Source organism: Cinclus cinclus, chromosome 3 (genome assembly GCF_963662255.1).
Source record: "Cinclus cinclus chromosome 3, bCinCin1.1, whole genome shotgun sequence".
In the NCBI taxonomy this organism is placed as follows: Eukaryota; Metazoa; Chordata; class Aves; order Passeriformes; family Cinclidae; genus Cinclus; species Cinclus cinclus.
Window position 1 is genome coordinate 39,930,687 of NC_085048.1, and position 22,758 is coordinate 39,953,444.

Here is a 22,758-nt window from a genome sequence, read left to right on the forward strand (position 1 = left end):
TTGCCAACTGAGTAATCTGGAGGAAGCAAGTCTTACCTTAGACCTTCAGCACTCCCAAACCGCCTAAAGGCCTGAAAACAGAAACATGGTCTTTTATATCTGCATGGGTGCTCACTCAGTGAATGGAGATCCTTCAGTCACTTAGGTCCATATTTTTCCTCCCTCAAGTCTAGTTAATTCCCAAAGAAGAAAGCCTCCAGCAGTTAGTTCTGCTACTCCCTTTGACAATATGCTTACCTCGATACTAATCCAGACACTTCTAAATGTATGACATCTAATTCCCATTATCCTAGTCCCAGCTTCAGAGATTTCTCTCAGACTTCTTGTCCTGTCACATGAATGTCAGAAGCACTCTATCTGCTCCCCAGTACCTCAGCATCTTGGCTTGCCCTACCAGACACCATTTCTTTCAACTTGCAAGTATTGTTCAACACCAGTACCTACACAGAACCCTTTTGAGGATAAAAGGGGAAATATTAATTAGAAAATAAAATCAATCGTGCTTTACTTTAAGAACCAAGTGCTTAAACTCTTTCTATCATAAGAGAAAGCAAAATAAATGTAGGGATTTTCCTTAAAACACTGCACAGAGCGTAAGTAAGATTTAGAAGTTTGATATTTACTAGTAGGAAAATTAAGAAAATTTATCCATATTGGCTGAAACTTCCATTTCACAATGGACATTTTCAGGTATGCACAGATAAATTTTCCTATCCTACATCATGCTGCTCTCCAAGTACCTTATAGCAGAATGGGAGACTTGCAGAACTCTTTTGTCCAAAGGAAAAGAAATCAAAATATCATGAACTAAAAACAAACATACAGAGTAGTGAGCATATGGCACATCAAAGTACTAACACAGGAGAGTGGACAGCTCTACCCTGAAATTAACAGTTTTCATAGGAGAGACATAGTATTAAGAAAATATTTCACTGATTTACAAAATGAATGCCAACTCATGGCAAAGTAACAGCTGTAGTCCTACTGTCACATCCTCTCACACAGGTCGATTCTCTAAGCAAATACTTAGTGCTGGCAAGGCACATGACCTTCTTTGAACACTTTCTGATCACCATCTGACATTTAGCTTAGACACTTCCATGTACCCACTCAAAGTATCCTCAGGGAAACTCAAGGCTATTTTTTCACTAATCTAACACACACTGGACCATCAACTTCTAGCAGAATGTGTCTGTTATTGACTTCTCCTTTTGGACCCTGGAGAGAGGATTATCTAGCAGCAGAGCTCTGGAAAAAAATAATGCATCTGGAGACCTGGGCTCATCAAATTGCAGTGCAATAACCAGCTCCAGCAATCAGTAGCCAGTTTCCAGTCTTTGTAATAAACTAGAGAAAATGGAAGACATGTAGCATGACTTCACAATCTTGTGAAGCTCCACAGTGCATACCAAACACTGATGAACAACAAAACCGGAGACAATTTACCACTGTCCTTGTCCTACTGTTTATTTTTCATCAACAGCCCACCAATCTAACGTCAAAGGAGTTAGCCCTTGGTTTATCTGGAAAACCTCAAGTCTATCAGGTTGACTTGATGATGTTCTCTGCCTTGGTGGCACCACACAAAAAAGCAGGCAACAGCAATTGCTCTGAGTCAGGGGCGATAAATCTTTCCCCTGTGTAGGCATGGTAAATCTTTCCCATGCTCTTCAGCCATTACTACAAGTGGAAGGGATCTCTTCCTCTAGGATCACCACTGTGACACTGAAACAGGCTGCATGTAATTGGAACAGGAGCGAAGAATTCATATCAGGACCAAAAACCTCTACCTTTCCTAGAGGCTTCAGCAAGAATTTCATTATTCTGTTCTGGACCATTCTTTTGTTATGGTAATCCACTTAAAAATCTTTCGTAAGAAAGGCATTTGTACAGTCAGTCCTGGTTTGAAGATACATATCAAAATCAGTTTCCTTAAGAAGGTCACCTGCATCTGTTTCAAGCTTACAATGCTCAATAAACTATTTAACCCAGAACAAAGAGAAACTGAATTCCAATAAATACCTTTAAAAAAGTCAAAATATTTCTGCCTACCCCACAACCCAAGCTAATTAGGCAGTTCTCAAAAAATCAAGTAGAGTAAAAGAATTCAGGTAGTACATTGTTTGTCCTTTGGTCTTGGAGGACATAGTAACAGCTGATCAAGGATGTCACTATTAGAATGCTTAGATAAGAAGGTTTCACCAGCAATGTGCTAGAAAGCCTCAGTCTTCCCAGCAAGGAGTGCCAGGCAAAGCCTGAATAAGATTCAGCAGCATCACTATTATTTTCTCTAGTGATTGAAGAAAAGGAGGACATTAAGTGAGTTTCTTCATTCAGTCATGGACTCAGTCTTCCCATTAAATTTCTCTCTGTCTCATGAAGACAGACAGGAACTCAATTTTCTCTCATACTAGACTCCATACACCTATGTGGTAAAAGATTTAAAGAATTCCCATTTCTCTTTCTGCACCATGAAGGAAAATACAGTCTGGTGATTTCTAGGCTGAGAATCATACTTATAAGGTCTGTGTCAAATGATAGCACATATTTAAAGTGTGCCTAATTTCTCTGTTGACCTAATGCTGTTGGAATGGTTTTTAATGCTTAAAATGATGCTTGTGCGGACCTGGTTACTTCTGAAGAAATACATGTGATAAGAGAGAGTCTTTGGAAAAGGGACTTCTAGGAAAAGTAACCAGATTTCTTTCTAGCAATACAAGATCAGACTTTGCCTCCAATTACTGAAGTTTTGTGTACTGTCAAATTGAGATAGGTGTAGAAAGTAAAAAAAGCACTACAAACAATCCAATAAATGCCTTGCCCCAAGAAACTAATAGCTGAGTTAAAAGCCAACAGAAGAGAGAGTTCCGGATAGACCAACAAGGAGAACATAAGGAATCTCAGAGAATATAATGACACCTTTAATGAAAATGTAACTTCTGCAACAATTATAATCACATGCTGCTCTTAGCCAAGCAACTGCACAGCAAAAATCTGTAGATTACCTACAGGGAAACATCTCCTGCCTGCAAACATGCCAGGGATGCTTCAGCACACTAGTTCAAACCAACCTGGAAAGTGTGCCTCTGACCACAGCTGTGAGCTCATAAACACAAAAGGCAGGGAAGACTGGGAAGATCATGAGCACAATTATAAGAATCATTCAGATTAAGCTGATAAGCAGAGTTCACAGCAGTCAAATTATTACAGGAAAATACAAAGCAAATTTTCATTTCTATTAAGAGTTTAACTCTGAAATACCAGAGACATCAGACAGGACTCCAACATTGCTCAGGACATTTAAAACAGCAAAAGGTACTTCAAGTAACTGCTCTGCCTTTTTAGGAGTTCCTCAGTGATGACTCTATTCCACAAACCCAGAATTCATTTTTTCTATGACAGGCATCTGAACAAGAAAAAGCTGTTTGCCTGAAGATGTCAAAACAAGTTTTAAGTAAGGATGCAAATGTCTAGAACTTGTGTGTTACACATAGGTGAGATACAGGCCTGAAGGTTCCTTATCACACTTTAATGTGTTGATGGTATCAGCAGTGTTTTGGGTGTTTTCATCTGAGATTCTCAGGGAATAAAAGGTAGAGTGAAAGAACCATCTGAATGCCACTCTCTACTAGTAAGAACTCATGATATTTCACATTCAGTACACTGCCTTTTTGGTTTCACTGCCTTTTTTTAAAAGGGGGGGAAGGGGGAAAAAGAGGTTCCATCAAACATTTTGATCCCTGTTCCGGCTGCTTAAATACAACAAATTTCCCATTGGAAGGAAGGGGAGCCTTTTATTTTGTCCATCTTCATTAGTCTGCTCCTCTGATTTGTAGCAGCTTCTGTCTCTACAGGCTTTAAGACTTTCAGAAACCGAAAGAAACTTTGCATGCAGCAAACACAGTTAACCTCAGAAATACTGAGCCATGCTCAATTTTCTAGCAAAATTCTAAACGACATGAAATTAAAAAAACTGGGTAGAAATAAACAACAGGAATACACAAGGCAGAATGGAAGTTGTTCCAGACAAATTATCGTGGTATCTCATCCTTGAGGAAAAACCCTGTAAGTGTCACACCTTACCTGTAGATAAACAAGAAAAAAATTAATCACAAGATAATCTCTACTGAAGAAGCAATTACTGCATAGCAGGAAGGACATACGCTATGAAATATCACCCCAAGTACAGCCACAGATTCCAGACTAGTTAGGAATCTCTGATTCTGAGCTTTTATAAAAGCACATGAATATACAGTATCACTATAACAAATATGATATAAAAACAACAGTCAAACTAAATTTAAAAAGACCACAACAGAAGAATAGGGATCCATTTTTTGTTTCATATTCCAAAGTTTAAAACCAAAGTTATTTTTATAAAAAAGTTGAAAAACTTACAAAAAATTATTTTTGACTTGCTAACTCCCATTTAAACAAAGACTAACAACAGTTAATGATTAAGAATATCAAAATGTCACAAGGGCTGACACTGGAGAAGCCCTTAGGGAATCATCAAGAGTAAGCCTTCTGGGTAAAAAAAAGAGGAAAAAAAAACAGGAAAAAACCACATTTTTCTCATCACGGAAGCTAGCTATAGCTTACCCATCGATCTAATACACCATGAAAAACTAAGAAAACCCTCTTGCAGTTCATGCTGCATTTGTCCCCACCATATATGTGTAGAGCTCTGCCTCTTCCACTGGATGAAGCTTGGTAACAACTCAGCATTGTCACCAAACCCTACAAACACAGAATGTGCACTACAGTATAAAGTCCCAGGGCCACACTGCTATAATAATCAAAACACAACACAATCAAAAATACAGACTGAATTCTTCACCACATAAAAACCGACACTTTATGTTACATTTCCCTAATCTCAGATCATCAATTTTGTCTTGGGTTTTCTGCACTCATTTAATTGAGATAACAAATCTGTACATGGAATATTAGTATAGGTTAAGGAACTACCTACACTTCTCACCAGTCAAGGCATGAGAGGCGCAAAAAGGTTTCCATGTGCTAGAACAGCAGTTTCTCTGACATTTATTATTTTTAAAAATTGTTTTATTTGAAGAAAAGTGATGTAATGCCCTCTGTGTTTAAAGCAGCAAAAGATATGAGAGGACAGAGAACCCTCCAGTTGCTGGATAGTGGTTAAACCATACTGACAAAGTAACTGTCCTGTTCTAAGCATGAGGATTACTTAGAAACAATTACATAGCCTAAATGCTTATTCCCCTTCCATGAAGATCTGACCCCACCTCCAAAGACAGTGAATAAAGCTCACCTGAGACAGCATCATACAAAGCTGTGTCAGCAGTACCAGTGCACCAACAATGAAGGAACATGACTAAAGACCATTTTCTGAACATTTGCATGAGTTGTTCTTTCATGCAACTGAAGCACAGAGTGAGTAATACATTGACCAATTATGTGTGTCCTAGCCATTTTTAAACAAAAATATATAAAATTCTCTGGAGCAAGAACTGTGATACACTAGGTCCTCACAAAGACTCATGTAGAAATTTTTGTACACAGAAAAGTTTTGAATGAGCTGATGTTTTAAGTGCTAACCAAAAAGAAAAAAGTATTACATAGTTGGAGCAGTATAATTATATATATAAACATAACATTTAAGCAAGTCTGAACAGACTTTTTCCTGTCAGCAGTTTTGACTTCATCAATAGTTTGGCCTTCTTTGTATATCAAAACCAGGATCTGGTGAAAAAGAACTTTCCTAATGACCTGTCCTTTGTAACACTGGTGTTCAAACACAGATACAGTGTCAACTGATAAAGCAGCACTGAAAAGCTTCATTGGTAATAAACCAAGTATCAAAAAACCAAGTATCAAAATAGTCAGAAGAGGAAAACAAGGTTTTAGGTGCCTTTTGAGTAAGTAGGTCATAGCCTTTTTTAACAGAAGAAAATAGTATGACAGTGCTTCAAGACCAAAACATCAGTTAAACAAGGAATCACCTGAGACTACAGCAGCATTCCATCTTCAAAAAACAAATTCTTAGCTGATACCTCAGGGAATTTTTGGAAGTAAGAACAAGAGACCAAGAACAGAAGCAGAAAAGAGACTGTGCTCCTGCAACTCTTCAGATTCCCCTCATAAAGGTGAGCAAATGAACAGAGCAAAAACACTGTGCCCCTCATGTGGAGAAAGGGGTCCTTCATCTTTCCTTCAAGACACCATACATAAGACATTTGCCTCCTTTAGAAGTAAAGAGACAAACCAAATGTGCAGCTACGAACAGACATGTCGTGCTGAGGAAAGCTAAGCAAACAGAAAAAAGGGTCTCTAACATTTCTCTAGTATCAAGACTAACAAGTATTGAAGAGGCAGTACAGACGACTCCTTCCAAGCATGCCTGAGACAATCTTTTTCCAGCCAGAAATGTTAACCTATGCAGGCAGGACAGGGGTGTATTCTTGCCCACAAATTAAAAAGCAAGATACTAAAGAAACTTCATCTTTTATTATGAAGAAGGACATCCGAGCTCTCACTCTGACAATGCCTCAAGAGAAGTCCTACAGCACATACCCTGAAGTTTTATAACAGTATTTTCACTTCCATCTCCTTCTAGCTCTCTGTACAATTTTCTTCTTTTTTTTTTGTGTACCTAATTAAACAGGTCCTTCAGTTAACTGTTTTTGAGCTTTCCTCCATTCTGCACTCCACCATAAAGAAATAAAATCTACATCATAAAATAAAAAAGTAAAATGAAAGTTCACAGAGTAATTGCCCAGAAGTCCTTTCACATTAGGTTCTGAATTTGAAAGTCTTAAAGCTGCCTTCACCACATACCATTCTGTAAATAAGTTCTGTATTACAGTGCCAAAAGCACTCATACTTCTAAAGTTAGGTGGCCTATTATTACTACTTTGACCTACACTTGAATTCAGATGTTCCTTGAATTCAGATGTTTACTTTAGAGCTATACAACATATTTTCATTAGACTTGTAAAAAAAGCAACTGCACTTAACCACAGTAGATGACAGAATCATACAAAATATATTAACTGGAAATTTTGAATATAAACCACGACACCTGATTTTCCAAGGGTTTTTCAATGAATATCAATAGCCAAGGACTAGGAAGCAAGTGAGTTAGATCTAAAAATATACTTTTTAGTGGCATCTGTAAAAGGCAAGTCAGTGAAAAGCCGCCCAAGATCCACACTATCACTACTTATACCACCAAAGTGTGTATATCATAGCAATATAGTATTTGTTAGTATACTAATCTTTTACAGGACACATTTTGTTAAATATTTCTTCTATCACCTTTCCCTTCCTTTCTATCTTGGTATTATTTAATCTCTTTTTGATCTAGAATCCCTCAGTTGCATATACTGATGGCTTTCCCCAATATTTTTCACCACTACATGCTTCGACCTGTTCACTTTCTCCTTCCATTTCTATTTCCTCACCTCCTCACTGAGAGCTTCTCACCTGACACACAGTGTTTTTCTTTACTATCTTACCATTCCCCAGGTAACCACACTCCTGATCCTGCAACTGGAATTGCATCAAGAATTCCTAATATACGGAAAACCAACAGGATCAAATCTGCTTCTTTTAGCTGAAGTGAGTATAAAAACAAGTGCAGCTCACACACTTTGACCAGACCAAAAATAAAGATGAGACAAATGGCATCACCTTTTGTCTGACTGTTCTGTGCTTCTGGTTTCAGCTTCATCTCCATATGAATAGTTACAGTGCCTAATTGTACTACACATGCAATTTTTTAAAGCATGCAGAGAAGAAAGAGTCCATGGCTACCTGAAGCAGGATGATATAGCAGCCATGAATCCTCAATCTCTTTTACACAATTTCCTCTTCCTACTGGAGAAAGAGCTCAGACCTACCATTTCAAAAGTAGTGTCTTATACAGAGATAGTAATTATTGCCTATAAAAATTCCAACATCAAAGCTATCATTGCACAAATTAAATTTGATATTAGGAGGTGCATTAATTCCTGCAAAATTCTACATCTCTGAAGTTGCCATCAAAACAAGTCAGCACAGTTTTAAAAACATGAAGAAATAAAGAAAATTTTAGTGGGTCAGATAGAAAACTGATAAATACTAGGAAGCAAAATACACTAAACAGCCCTATTTGTAGCATTTAACATCTTACAGGAAAGCAGAAAGAAGAAAAAAATTACCTTACTTCAGCTGGTGGATTTTGAGAGTAAGGATTTGCAGAGCATGCCAAAATCCTGACTACAGCTCCAGGATGATAGGTTTCCAGAATATGCACAGCAGTGGGATAAACTGGCTCTTCAAAAGCAAGTTCCACATAGTCTTGGCTACAGAAGGTGGATGGTGTCCTCTTGAAAGGCAGCCGAGCGCTCGGGCAACGATCCCACCAGGTCCCGTAAGTTCGAAAGACAGCAGTCTGGGTGAAGTCACCAGAACTAGGGTACACATTGGGAATACCCGCTAAATTCCACATGGTATACGACATGCTGTTCTCACTGCCGTAGTGAGAGCTGAAATCCAGCACTTCTTTGGCATACTGAACTATTTCAACATTGATAGGTAAGGCTCGGGTGTTGGATTCGATAGCCCTCCGACCGTTCATTTCTCCTCTTGTCGCTGTCCTAGCTCGGCGCCGAAGGCACATGTAGTAAAACATGCTCAGAACTGTTAACATGGGAAACACCGGTGACATTTAGATAGGACTTAGGAAGATGCAAAAAGTCAGGAGTCCTTTTTAAGTTGCATTAACTGCCTGTGGTGTTTTGAAAAAGAGCTGATAAAACAGAATGAATAAACACAGTGAGCAGATAGAGCATTCCTAGAAAGCAAATTGTGCTGTTTAGAATCTTGTCTTAAACAAAGTACTGCTACTGAAATATTAATAAATTATTGTGTTTTATTGTAAGACAATTATTTAGTTGGAAGCTTCCCATTTACTTTTTACCTTATTTCCCATTTACTTTTTGTTTAAAATAAGAGAAGACTACAAAGAAACATCAGCCAAAAACAGCCCTCAAGCAACAAAAAAACTAATGGTCAAAATAAACATTATCTTTAGGGATCTATTACAAGAAAAAAAATTGCAACAACTCAGGGAAATTAATTCAAGTATGAAATTAAAATTGGCCCATGCTGTAAACAACTGTGAAAGCATACCTGAAGATAGACCTTCCCACTATGAAGATACAGCCACTTAAAACCACTGAGACTGGTTTTACTTTCTTAAAAAAACAGTATACATGGTTTTAAGAGTGAAAAGAATGAGCTTTGGGGCTGTTAACCTAAACCCACTGCTTCCTCTCTGTATCAGAGCACTAATCTGAAACAGTCACAAAAATACCACTGTTACCTTTTGAAGTTGTCCATGACAGCACACACCAATTACAAAAGGGTCATCAGCCTCCTGAAGGATGCTCAGAATTCACTAACAACATCATCTTCCTTTAAACCATGCAACAAACGAGGCCTTCAAAAGAGTCCTGGCACCAGAAGCAGAAGTCCCCATAGAAACCATTTTAATTCTGATAAGAGAATATATTTTCATTAAAGTAACAATTCAGTAAAGATAAAATGTACTAGATTTACATACTTAGAAAACCCAACAAAAATATACTATTAATTGAGGATACCAATGTGTTTTAAACAGCCTACACCAACACAAATAAAACAATCAAATAAGCAGGTTTAATAATTAGAGAAAGCCAAATTAAAGGTAAGTCACTTTACTAAAGTTTTCTCTTTACAGCCGTGAAGAAACATTCATAGCTGAATGTACTCTGCAGGACACAGGAGGACTGTATCATATTCCGTACTAATAAAGATCCTCTTACATATGCTTGTCCCATATTGAGCAGCTGCTCTATACCTGTGAGATGTAAACTGTGATTTTTACCAACACACAATGAAATGTGCAGTGTATTCTCCAATTTCTGCTAGCGCTACACAACACACTCGGGCTATGAATTCACTATATCCTCAGGCACTATTCACTCGGGCTATGTCCTCCAGCACCACAGTTTCTCACAAACTGGCCTTCTCATTAACTTGCCCATCAGCTTCACTAAGAGAGAATAAGGAGTAATGCCTTGTAACCTGTTAGAGGCCAAAACAGGGATAACTAAGCATGTCTCAAAATAAAATACATGTTTCTTCAACAGCCCATGCTGGAGTTGCCTCTTAGTTTACCACAGGATACACACTGTGGCAACCTCTGAATCAACAGATGTGACCCTTCTATTGCAGAAGACACCCCAAGTAACAGCTAACACGGTGCTTCACACTGCCAGGCAGACAAACCACGTATTTAATGTTTGCAGTGGGTACAACAGAGACCCTACTACAGCATTTTTGGAAGCATTAAGTTTAAAGAAGGGTAAATAATTAAATAAATGGGAACTTTTAAAAGTCTCTACACAGATCCAGAGTGTATGCTTTTGGGGTCAGTTGCTTGTTCCCATACTCACCAACACAGAGAGATGTACAAACAGCTCTCTTTCGCACAACATTTCCAGCAAGAAGGCACTTGTGGTAACAGATAAGGGCAGGCTGCACTATTTGCCCATTTTGCGCATGACAGAAAGAAAATTTACTAATGAAGTGCTCAATTCTCACTTTCTTGCCTCTTCTACTATTGGCTTTTTGTTTAATTTCACATGTTGATGTAGCTGTCAACAACAGGAATTACTCCTGATACTCAGTGAAGAAGGGAATCCATCAAGACAATATGCCAGATTTAGTTCAAGCTCCCCTGGAATGCTGACAGCCACATTTCCAATGTCACATTTCCTACAAACAACCTGAGCCACCCTTCAGAAAATACACTGGAAAAAAAAGTAGCACAACCCTGAGCCTCTTCTCTTTAAAAAAAAAAAAAAAAGAAAGAACACCAAACTGAAAATTGTTATTTTATTTTTTCAAAGCGGAGATGCTTTGATGTAAGATGTAAGTAAAGATTACAGATACATTCTCCTTCTGGACTTTTCCCCCCTTAAAAAGAAAGATCTATTTAAAGAATATGCCAACAGACATTAAACTTCAACAAACATTCTGCTATCAAGCCCTAGAATCATGGCTAGATCATCATATACACCACCTTCAAACTCAAAATTTTATTGATTAACATGATTTGAAGGTTGCTCCACAGAAACTATGGCTTTACAGATCTCAATTTTAAGGATCCTTCAGCTGTGGTACTTCAAGATCAGGTGGGAATCACTTATCTCACATATGCAACCCACACAACTTCACATCTGCACTGCAAACTCCAGGTTTTGGCCACAGCCTACAGCTCTTGTGGAGCTGCTGTAAAACCAGGATGTGCTCCTTATCTAAGCTTGCCCAAGAGCAGTAAAACCACCCAGCTGTTCAGAGCTGCACGTCAGCTAGCTGACCAGTTTAAGCCAGGTCTAACAGAGGAGACAATCTGAAATTATGCTGCAGATTTTCCATTAGCAGTAATGTTAATTTGGGTCATTCTCCCTCTAGCAACTTGATGATTTCATAAAAACCTGTAAAAATTTGAAATCCTTGACACTGACACAACTTCGTCAATTTTGGCTGGCATTGGTCAACTGGGTGAAAAATAAGTAAGTAGAAATAGAAAGCTTTAATGAAAACTTATTAGTCTAAACAACAGAAGTGGAAGCAATTTAGTTTTTATTAAAGAGTTAAGAACAATATCAGATATAATAGTTTATAACAAGTAAGACAAAACTATTATAAAAGGAGGATTAAATAACCATTAGGATTACAATAAAAATAGGAATTCTTCTTCTGGCATTTCAAAAGAAGCCTTAAGAATTGTGTGGAGTTAAAAGACGAATGAAAAATTGCTTCAGAGGTTAAAGGATAATAAGCTAGTGAAGGAATTACATTAAATACAGATCGGTAGGGGCAGATGATACAAAGAGATTTTTTCAGGAACTACCAGAAGTCAAGCTGATTTCTAATTAAAAAGATTCAACTTTGGGAAAAAAAAAATGAAACGCAGACTCAGGTCTATGCAAAGCAGCAAGAGAAACAGCTCTGGAGCTCAGGTACATTCAAAGTATACATCAAAAGCTCCACCCTCCCTCAGACTGTTAATTATTTTAAAGAGATCCACTTAGGCCCATGCAACTATGCCTTCCAATCTCTGGCTGGGTCTTTGGCCCACTGTATTTTTTTTTTTTTTTTGTACAGGCATAATTTTGCCAAACTAAAGCCTAATACAGGTTTCTTATAAGTGTGTCTTTTTATCCTCCTCCCAAGCAGCAGCCTTGCACATATTTTGTTTCTTTAACATGGTATTTTTTTCTGTGAATTTCATGAAATGAACTAAAATAGTGCTATTAAATGCCAGAACCTTCAGCAGCCACCAGAGACTAGCACAGAAGGTGCCAACAATTTGGTTAGAAACAAAAAACACTACGCTATGAACACACAATGAACACACACTGTGAGCTGCTGTCCTATGCCTATGTGTCCATTTTGCACTCTGAGGCTGGATCCAATTCCCAGCCACTCTCTGGAGCTGCACGAGTCCTGTCCTCCCACCTTGTGCACCATGCAGCCCATCCCGCTCTGCTTCAGACACCTTTCCAGCCACCACTGCTGGGGAGCCAGATGAGTCCTGAGTCTTGCCCAGCCAGACATGAAACACTCTTGCAAGCATGTGCTGTTTTCAGTCTGTTCTCCCCAAACCATCCTATCAGCACTGGCCTGAGCAATATTGCACAGGTGCCAAGTCAGACCAGCTCAAAGGGCTACTGAAATGTTATCTCTACTTTTACAAGACAGAGAGGACTCCAGAAAACCACGCTGGACTAGACCTGGAATAAAACTTTTTAAAGAGATATTTTCTTTCAAAATACATTAGAGTCCATCACATTATTTACAATATTTCCTACCCAGATTATTATTTAATGAGTAACCACTTCAATTATATGGGCAAACTCCCTTTTTCTAATCTGAATAACCCTTCTTTTCTTCGTTCTATACATACAGAAAGGCTTCTAAGATTGTCATTCACTATTTCCTTCTTCCAAGCACAGCAAACCTTGATTAAGTAAAATGTTTTATAGCTTCTGTAGAGATTTCATGGGAAAAGACACTAATTAAGTTAAAGCATTCAAAAGCACTAGATCTCTTCAGTTTATTTTGCCTCTTTTTACAGGGAGTTTTTGTATATAGATCTATTTGCCAGCTTTGAAGCAGCCCATCAAATTAATGATTACTGTACTTGAAAAAAATAGCATGAAGCTGAGTCAGGGAAGGTTTAGGCTGGGTATGAGGAAAGTGTTTTTTACCCAGAAGATGGGTGGGCACTGAAGCAGGCTCTCCAGAGAAGCAGTGACAGCACCAATCCTGTCCAAGCTCAAAAAGCATTTGGACAACGCTCTCAGGCACACGGTGTGATTGTTGGGAGTGTCCTGAGCAGGACCAGAAGCTGGACTTGATGGGTCCCTTCCAACTCAGGGTATTCTATAATTCTACCTATTCTTTTTGGTGTTTGGCAAATGCAACTCCTCAATAACCACATTTTTATCCTATACAAGCAGAAACAGGACAGTTATTCACCAACCAGACTGCTGAGAAAAGGTGGGAAGTACACAGAAAAATACTTGAGATTTCAAGGGGTTGTGAAATGAAGGATGTGTGTGAAAACATAACAAGTAACAGATACCAGATTTAGGGGGGAAAAAAAAGAAAAGAAAAATATGGCACATTTCATCCCTCATCCCTGAGCCATCCCTGGAAAAGCACATGATAGGCAAGATTTTGTACTATTTCAAGAGAAGTAAATGTTGTACATGCAAGTCATGCATACACCAGGTTGATTTTTAAATCCAGTGAAGTAATAATTCCTGTTTACATCAGCTCTGCTAATCTCACATTTGGGAGCAGTGAGCAGTTTTCTTTCATTTGACTATAAAAGAAACAGCAACACTGACAAATTACAAAGAATGTATAAATGACAAAAACAATGAATTATCTCTGAAGAAAGATTAATGCAATTTAATATCTGTGTCAGATAAAAGACAGTAAATGGGAAATCTCTTTATTATCTTTGTACACTAATGCACAGAGGGAACACTGGATCCTTACATTACAGTCTAAAACAGAGTACTTTTACCACAGGTTAGCATCTCTTGCTGTTAATAACCTAGATTATACCAACATCTACACTCAACCTGTTGAAAGTAGAAGTTATTAATTAAAAATTAATAAGCATTTACAGTATACTTTAAACTCAGGCCCCATTTGCTGTGTTTCTTCCCATAATGTATTCTGGCATTAAAACAAGTCACTTTATATACTTCTAATTTTACTGTTGGAAAAAAACCTGGAATATATGGCAATTTTATCTATCTAAAATCTTGTGTTGCCTTCATGAGCACCAAAACATGCAAAATCCAAGAATTTCAGATTATTTCACTGACTGCACTCCTGCTAGGACCAGACCAATCCTACTGAGATACAATGGAGGCAAAAGTTCCTTTGGCACCTATTACAAGAAGTGGCCACCCTGTCTTATGGAGATGGCTTTCCCAGATAACAGAAATGGTTTCTCAACATGACTAAATCATCAGGTAGACCTTTCTATCAACAGCTTAAAGTTACCAGCATTATACCACTGCATTCTGACCAACTACCCTTACAGTAGTGGTGAAACTCTCCTTGTCATATAAAAAAAAAAAAAGGAAATTACAAATACCCCATACTACTTTTAAAAAGGAACTTGTGTGCATTTGTCTTATTTGTCTTTTCACTTTTCTCTTGAGGTATCATACTGCCTCTCCATGCAGGAATACTCTGTATAGCATTTACTTGCTGGTCAGCTGTTCCTCACTGCACAGAGCACAGATGTTAGGCCATGTAGTTGTTATCTCCCACTGCCACAGAATTACTGAATCAATTGGGTCGGGAAAGACCTCTGAGATCATCAAGTTCAACCTATGACCTAAAACCACCATGTCATCAAGACCATGGCACTAAGCACCATGTTTCCTTAAACACCTCCAAGGACAGTAATTCCATCACTTCCCTGGGCAGTCCATTCCAGTGTCTAGTCACCCCTTTCGTGAAGAAAATCTTCCTCACGGCCAACCTAAATCTCCCGTGGTACAACTTAAGACCGCTCTCTCATCCTAATCATGTCCATTCACATCCAAGTGGCGTCAGTTTGTCAGCCTGCACCGACAGGCTGACAGTAGCAAACAACAATCCACAAGAAGTGAAGCACCCCAAAGTACACTCCTAAAAAAGGAAAATAAAAGGGTATCGCTAGTTCAGCTCCTATACTGCTTTCTGTCGTGGTGTGATCGGGCAACTGGTTGAAGCCGTGGGAGTGTGTATCACCGCAGGGACCGAGCAGCGGCGGAGGACTCGTAGAGGAGAGGAGCCCTGCCCGCTTTGTCTGGTCCCAGCAGTTCCTCCCCGCTCCATCCCACCCCTGCCCCTTCCCACTCCTTGGGGCCCGCGCTCTCTACCCACAGGGGTAGCTCCCTTCCCCGGGGGCAGTCCCCTTCCCTGGGGGCAACTCCCGCCGAGGCCCAGGGATAGAGGCGGGCAGATGCGGGCGGGACCGCCCGGTGTCGCCGCTGCCTTCCGCGTCCCCTCCCCGACAGCACACCGGTCCGGCCCGACCCGGCCCGGCCTCGCCAGCCTTCCCTGGGCGGGCGGGAGAGAAGCGCACACCCGCGGCCGCCCAGCACCCGCCGCGCAGGGCCGGCCCCGCACCGGGGCTGCTGCAGGGCCCGGCGCTGCGGCCCCACCGAGCCCGCCCGGCGCCGCCGCCACCCTACCCCGTCCGGAGGGCGGAGCCGCCCGGGCCGCCGGAGCCGCCGCCGCGCCGGGCGCCGCCGGAAGCACCGCGCACGGAGGGCGGCGGGGGCGGAACCGGGGGAAGCGGCGCGGCGGGGGCGGGGCCGGCGGCTGCGCCTGCCCGAGCCCCGGCGTGGGGCGGGCCCGCGCGTCCCGGCGGCTGCGGGCAGGGCGGGTCTGTTATGGGCTAGGAGAATCCTGGGGTTATAAGGGTTGGAAGGGACCCTAAAGTTCATCCAAACCCCCTGCCAAGGTAGGGACCCCTAGCACTAGACCAGGTTGCTCAAAGCTCCGTCCAGCCTGGCCTTGAATAATGCCAGGGATGGGGCATCCACAGCTTCTCTGGGCAACCTGTTCCAGCGTGTCTCATCGTCCTCCTCACAGTTAAGAACTTCTCCTTAATGTCTAACATAAATTTCCCCTCTTTCAGTTTGTACCCATTACTCCTTGTCCTGTCACAAACAGGACAGATACTGAATCTCTCCAGCTGCCCTGTCGGCTCCTTCAGGCACTGGAATGTTACCGTGAGGTCTCTACGGAACCATCTCTTCTCCAAGCTGAACAGCCCCAACTTTCTCAGCATTCCTAGGGGAGATGCTCTAGTCTGGACTTGCTTCAAAACTTTCACGTCCTTCTTACACTGGGGACACCAAAACTATGCAGTACTCCAGGTGGGGTCTCAGGAGAACAGAGTAGAGGGGGAAATTCACCTCCCTAACACTGCTGGCTGCGCTGCTTTTGGTGCAGCCCAGGACTCCGTTGGTTTTCTGGGCTGTGAGTGCACACTGCTGGCCCATGTTGAGTTTTTCATCAGCCATCACGCCTAAGTCATTCTCCGCAGGGTGGCTCTCAAGTCACTTTGCCCAACATGTTGGTGTGTCTGGGATTGCCGCAATCCAGGTGCGGTGCAGGACCTCACACTTTACTTTGTTGAGCTTCATGACATTCATACCGGCCCACCTCTCAAGGGTGTCAGGGTCCTTCTGGAGGATATCCTTTCCCTCCAGGGTGTCAAATTATAGTGGTGGTGTGGTTTGTGACTCAGGCCCACTCTGCTTTGTTTCTTGTTGCCTCTGCAAATGTGAAGGCCGTGGTGAGGTAGGTGCTGTGAGCCCACCCACTCATGATGAGCTTGGTCTCACAGAGCTTTTTACCAGGCAGTGTGCCTTGCCCTAGCCTCAGGCCAGTTGGGTTATGCTTTCAATGTCATGTTTGAGTTCCTAGCATGTCGTAAGGGCAGCCCTGTTTTAAATGATCTTAATGAGTCCTTACTCCACTGTGGTGCCTCTTGGGTTGCTACCTGGCGTAGTGCCAAGGAAGTGTCATGTAATTTAATTTGGTACAGGTGGCCAAGCACAAGTGCTTTCTCTCCCAACTACCCCTTCCAGTCAGAGCTTCTGCAATGATCATCAAAATTGCAGTTACTCTATCTGGTCTCCTCAGGAAGGCTCCATATTAGATGGTACCTGGAATCATTTAGTTACAGTAGAAAATAGAGTTGCTGACTTGTACTAGGTGGTCAAATATAATTCTAAACATACAGAAAAAAATGCAAATAATTGCTATGTAAGGTGCTTTTCGTATAATGCTTTAATATAAATTCTATGCATTTATAATACATTTCAAATATAGAAATCTATAAGTTTAGTATAGAATACATCTTGGTTACTCAAGCCGCTAAACAACCTTGATTTCCACAAGAGACGTGACAGGATGACCAGCTTATACATGATTTGTACACCTGCATACACCTGTGTGCACACATACAAAAATGCACATATATACACACGTTTTATGTGCCTCAATCACCACTGTACTATTTTTAAATAACAGTTTAAGCCCTAAATTTTAAGGCACTGCTTCCATGGAAGAGGAAGCTAGACTCCAGGTTTCAGTGACAGCACTGTAGAGTGCCTTTTGGCATCATTTATCTTCACCTCAATCGTACAATTGGATGCAGGCTACAAGAGTGTTTATAAAGGTGCTTTCAATAACCACCTTCCCAGGAAGTGTTCAACTCAAAGTTTGAATTTTTGATACAAAATACAATTGGAAACAAGACTATGAATAAGTTTGGTGAGTCAAAAAATAAGTTAGGTGTGAAAATGAGTTTTTGAAGTTTATTTTATTTATGTTACTGCTTTCATTTTTAGTTTTGTACCTCATGTGCTATCCTCCCTTTTCAAATTAAACAAAGAAAGAAGGAATACTTGGAAGGCACAATTTATCTAACCCATTTAGTTGATTAATTTTACCAATTATCTAACCCCTTCTATATTAGCATTCAATCTATCACCTAAGAACAGGAACGCCAAAGTTTCTATTTCTGTCTATTGTCAGCTATAAAGAGAAAACAAGCAAGAGACATCTGTACAGAGGTCTGTGTTTGGCCAAATCATTCCTATCCTTTGTTTATTTTAATACTGTATGGAGGTTGAATTCTGTATCAGTGTAAACGGTAGATGGATATAAAAAGTTTTTCTCTCAGTCCACTCATCTGCCAGCTCACAGAGTCTGGAACAGTTTGCTCTTAAATTTAGCAACGTCAAAAATTCTGTGTTTGGTCTAGTCTGCTGGGCTTGTTCTATAAGTCACAGGGAGACATGGATACTTCCAGGTGTTCTGACATACTCCCTTCATTCCTATGATAGGTGCCTAGGGGGCATGGAAGTTGTCAGTGTTTGGAGGTACATCTCTCTTCACTTCACATAGACTGTCTTCAAGCTTTCAGACAGAAAATAGGATGTGCTATGTGTGAACACATCCTTAACAAGCTAAAGAAATTACAAAACTAACTCCCATCATTATTCACAGAAGCTGCACAATGGCATGTAGCATTTTAAAACTGCAGAGAGACTAGTATTTGTTGAGGGGGATAGAGGACACTAGGTGACAGTGTCCTTTTTGTCTAGGCTGCTGTCTCAAAGTCATGCTATGTGCATTCAAGATGTGCGCCAAATTACTGTCAAATTGTCATTCCACAGCCTTTGCAAAAATCAATTGATGATCTGTTTTTATTCAAAAGTTATCCACATCTGGAGCTGACAGATAATTTCCAGTGAGCTATGGCACATGAAAACTTTATACATATTTCTAAAACCACATCAGCAGTAAAACTAGGCATAGAATATGTCCCAGAAATAGTCCACTGCATTGAAACGAAATACACTGGGAGAGCAGTACAGGAAACCTTCTGTTTGTAACATAAGAGTGAGACTTGGCTTCTGTTAAATTCTTCTGTGCTAATCAAACTTTATAATCACCAAATTCATGTCTTAACATCCTGCATCCTGCTTCTCCTTCAGGTTTCCTCATTATTATAAGAAGTGGTATGTCTTGCTCATGAGAGGAAATCTTAACTGAAGTCAGTAGGAATATTGTAATTTCAAAAATAGGTATAGAGCATGGAAAGGCCATGGATAAATGTGAATACACGTTGTGTCTGTGTCTATAGCAAAGGGACATAAGGGACTGATATGAGTGGTGACATTTCAATTACTTTTGGCTCCCAAGACAGGTGATCAGGCCTTGAGTCCACAGTTGGGTACTTTAGCTCATCCCAAGGCACCATTCTGATGACCAATTAAAATGTGCAGAGGGAAACTTTCCTCAGGAGGAGGAAAAGGTCCCACACACCAGCAATTGGTCATTGGAGGTCAAAGGCTCATTTATATTCTGCACTCACAAAAGATGTCCAGATCAACTTTTCCCGGCAAGGCAGCTGTTGGAAAAGAGGGATTTATAGTGAGAACAAAGAATCTGATGATGAAGCAGTGAGGCTTCCCTGAACCTTGTGTAACGACTTAGAAGACAGCTCCTACTGGAAACAGGGTAACATTAGTTAAGTTTGCAAACAAAAGAGGCCTGTGTTGGTATTTCTAACATATCATTTGAGACAATATTTTGTAACAAAGCAATTCATGCAGGAAACTAGCTGACTTTTAAGTCACCAGATCCTGCTCCCAGCAGGGAACTGATCTGAATTTTGTTATCACTTTGCAAAGCTTTGTATGTTAAACTGTTAAACTGAACCCTAAAAATAAGAAATCATTTTAATCAGTGAGTTATTTTTAATACAACAAACTTAGCCAAGTGCTAACTGCAAAGCAGCACTGAGTGCATATGCATAACACCATTGCCAATGGTGTGAGTTGTTCTTTCTGGCTTCCTCTGCATCCCAGGATATTAACCCGGCATGGAAAACATCTCACTGCTTCTTGGACCAGCATTACTGCTTTTTGATATGTGAAATTACATATATTCTTTGAAATGGAAGAGAAAGTATACTAAGTCAATGAGACTGAATAAGTTTGTAGGTGTTTCCATGAGCCAGGCCTAACAATTCTTTGGCTGTTATGTTAGCTGGAACACTTTTTTCAAAAGGAAATCTTTTGTTCCCTGTGGGGTTTTTTCCCATGTAACAATATTTTGTGTAGCATTCTCTCTCTCTCTCTCTGCTATACTTCATGAAAATCCGCTTTGTGTAGTTGATCATATTTACTGCATTTTACCTTTATTTTCTTGTATTTTATCAAGAGATAAAAGAGAAGAATGTGCCACAGTACAAGTATGTACTTAAATTTTATATGCTATTAAACAACTGCTGTGTTTCATCTGTGTCTCTGCTGCTTGTAACTAGTTCTTGGTAGATCACATAGAATTTAGGCTATAGATTCATTGAGCAAGGGTGATGTCTTGCTTTGTCTCCTGTAAAGTCCCTAGCATACATGATTTTATATGTTTATAAATTATATGACAGTAACAGATTCAGCATTTGAGTGGCTAAGCACTGCTCTTACTATGCAAATAATCCACATGATATGTAATTAAGCTTTAAGAAAAAAGCATAAAGAGTGAGAAAATCCTGATTTATCAAAATACAGTATTACCTGGACATATCATGGTTAAACATCTTTCTTCTTTCCTTTTTGTCTTTCTGCAGAAATATGAGCAGTAATCCTAAAGCCTGGAAAGGATGGGCTGACTGAAATCTTTATGAGATTTTTAATGAGGATTAGGGAATCTGAGATAGTAAAATCTACTGTATACAAGGAGGTTGTTGTGCAAGAATCTTCAGACAAGTTTTAGACCAGAATCCTTTTTCAGCAACAGTAGGATCCAGTAAGGATAATATGCTAATTTTAACCAGCAATAGGCTTCATATAGGGATCTAAAGAAAAAGAGATAGATACAATCTTATTAAGCTTTTGTGTTGACACTGCACAGCTTGTTTCTGCATTCAACTGAAATTTAAGAGCAGGACTGTAAAATTTATATTACATTTTAGGAAGATATACAGTAACATCGAAACCTGAATAACAATTGAAAGAATAAGTAGAAAATTCCCTTAGCCCTTGGGCTACCACCATTTTTCTATTCCAGCAGACAAGTAAATGCTCTAGGTGTCTATGCCATAAAAAATTTTCCCAGAGGCAATTCTGGCAAAACACCTACTTTCTTCAAACCAGACCTGCTGCTTTAACCTTCTGAATGTCAGATTTCTAAAACTAAGTGCTCCTGGTGCACTGCTGGCTGTTTCTAGTCTAGGCTTTCCTTGCAGCCTGCTAGAAGTGCAGAGAGGTATCACAGCAGCTACACTCAAGGAACATGGACAATTGATTCCTTATAACAAGAGAGCTGTTACATTTAAACAATGTCTCATTGTAATTTCATGATGAAAAGAGAGGTCTAACAATTAGAAGGACAATTAGTGTTTTATCAGACTTATGATATGGATTGGTAGTAATTGTTAATCAGCCCAAGTATCATTTATCATGCCATTAATTTTTCTTTATAAATCCATCAGTGATTTAATATTTTAATGTGTAAGGGCTGTATGAACTATCTGGCAGCAAGGTGCAGAGACTGGGTAGTTTTGAGACAGATATGTATAATTTCCACAGTACATTTTTTTAGCACAAAAACCAGGGGAATAGATACAGCTGCAGTGCAGTACTTGAGTGTTTGCACACCTAAGTCGTATTGATCTCAATAGAGATATGTCTTTTAGCTTCACAAAAAGATATTGTCATCCTCTCATCAAGCATCACATAACTGTTTTAAACTCTCTACAGTATGTTCATATGGCCAGAGATACTTTTATAGGTCAGCTGTGTTCTGTGGCTACAAAACAGACTGTGGCTCATCCAACTGCTGCCACATTTCACAATGGCATGATCCATCAAATCAGAACTCAGCAGAGCTGAAGAGTTACAGATGCTAAACAGTAAGATGATTCCAGCGAGGGCTTAGAAACCTGGAAAGCACTCAAAAGTACTGTAAAGTTCCTATTGCTGTTCAGATTGGATCAATGTTAGCATTGTTATCGGCAGCACTGAGTGCAGAAGCTGGAGGTAGTTCTTTGCAACTGATGTCTTGGGCTTCTGATATGATAGATCAGATAGGCAAAAGTTCTTTCAGAAAGAGCATGTGCATCCACAGATGCAGAAAGGGTGCTTTCAGCCTTGTGAGTATGTCAACAGTAAAACCATATACTTATTTATTATCCTTCTCCATCGCTAGGGACATCACATTTGCAAAAAGCAAAATTGATGGATGAAAGACAATATAAGAAAAGGTACCTATGAAAAGTTAGAGTGCTACCTGTGTATTATTAAAAGAAAAAGAGAAGAGGAAATATACAAAGCACTTTGAAAAGCTTATTTTGTGATGGAACAGTTCAGAATATATATTAGAATTCAGCATCCTATTTTGTTGCCTTCTTTTAAAACAAAATTATTCCTGAATTTTAGTGAAGGAAAATCTGGTGGGTCGAAACATATGCAAGCTTTAAAAAGTCGTGGGAAATTTACCACAACTTGGGCAGTTAATGACCTAATGACCTCTTGGTTAACCTAATGAGTCCGTTTCAGCAAACAAGGGCAAAAAAAGGAAGCTATTTTCTCGAACAGATAAGGTCAATTTGCTAGCAGAAATTATCCTTCTCTCAGACTTGAG

General features: G+C 39.9%; 1 protein-coding gene across 1 annotated transcript in view; it reads right to left on the bottom strand.

The window, feature by feature from the left end:
* Positions 1–8,702, bottom strand: part of FBXL4 (F-box and leucine rich repeat protein 4) — a 44,844-nt gene extending 36,142 nt beyond the window's left edge. The window contains exon 1 of the mRNA XM_062489894.1: positions 8,181–8,702. Coding sequence (XP_062345878.1) covers positions 8,181–8,689 — 509 coding nt within the window. The 5' untranslated portion in view covers positions 8,690–8,702. The remainder of the gene's footprint in view (positions 1–8,180) is intronic.
* Between the last annotated feature and the right edge of the window lie 14,056 nt (positions 8,703–22,758).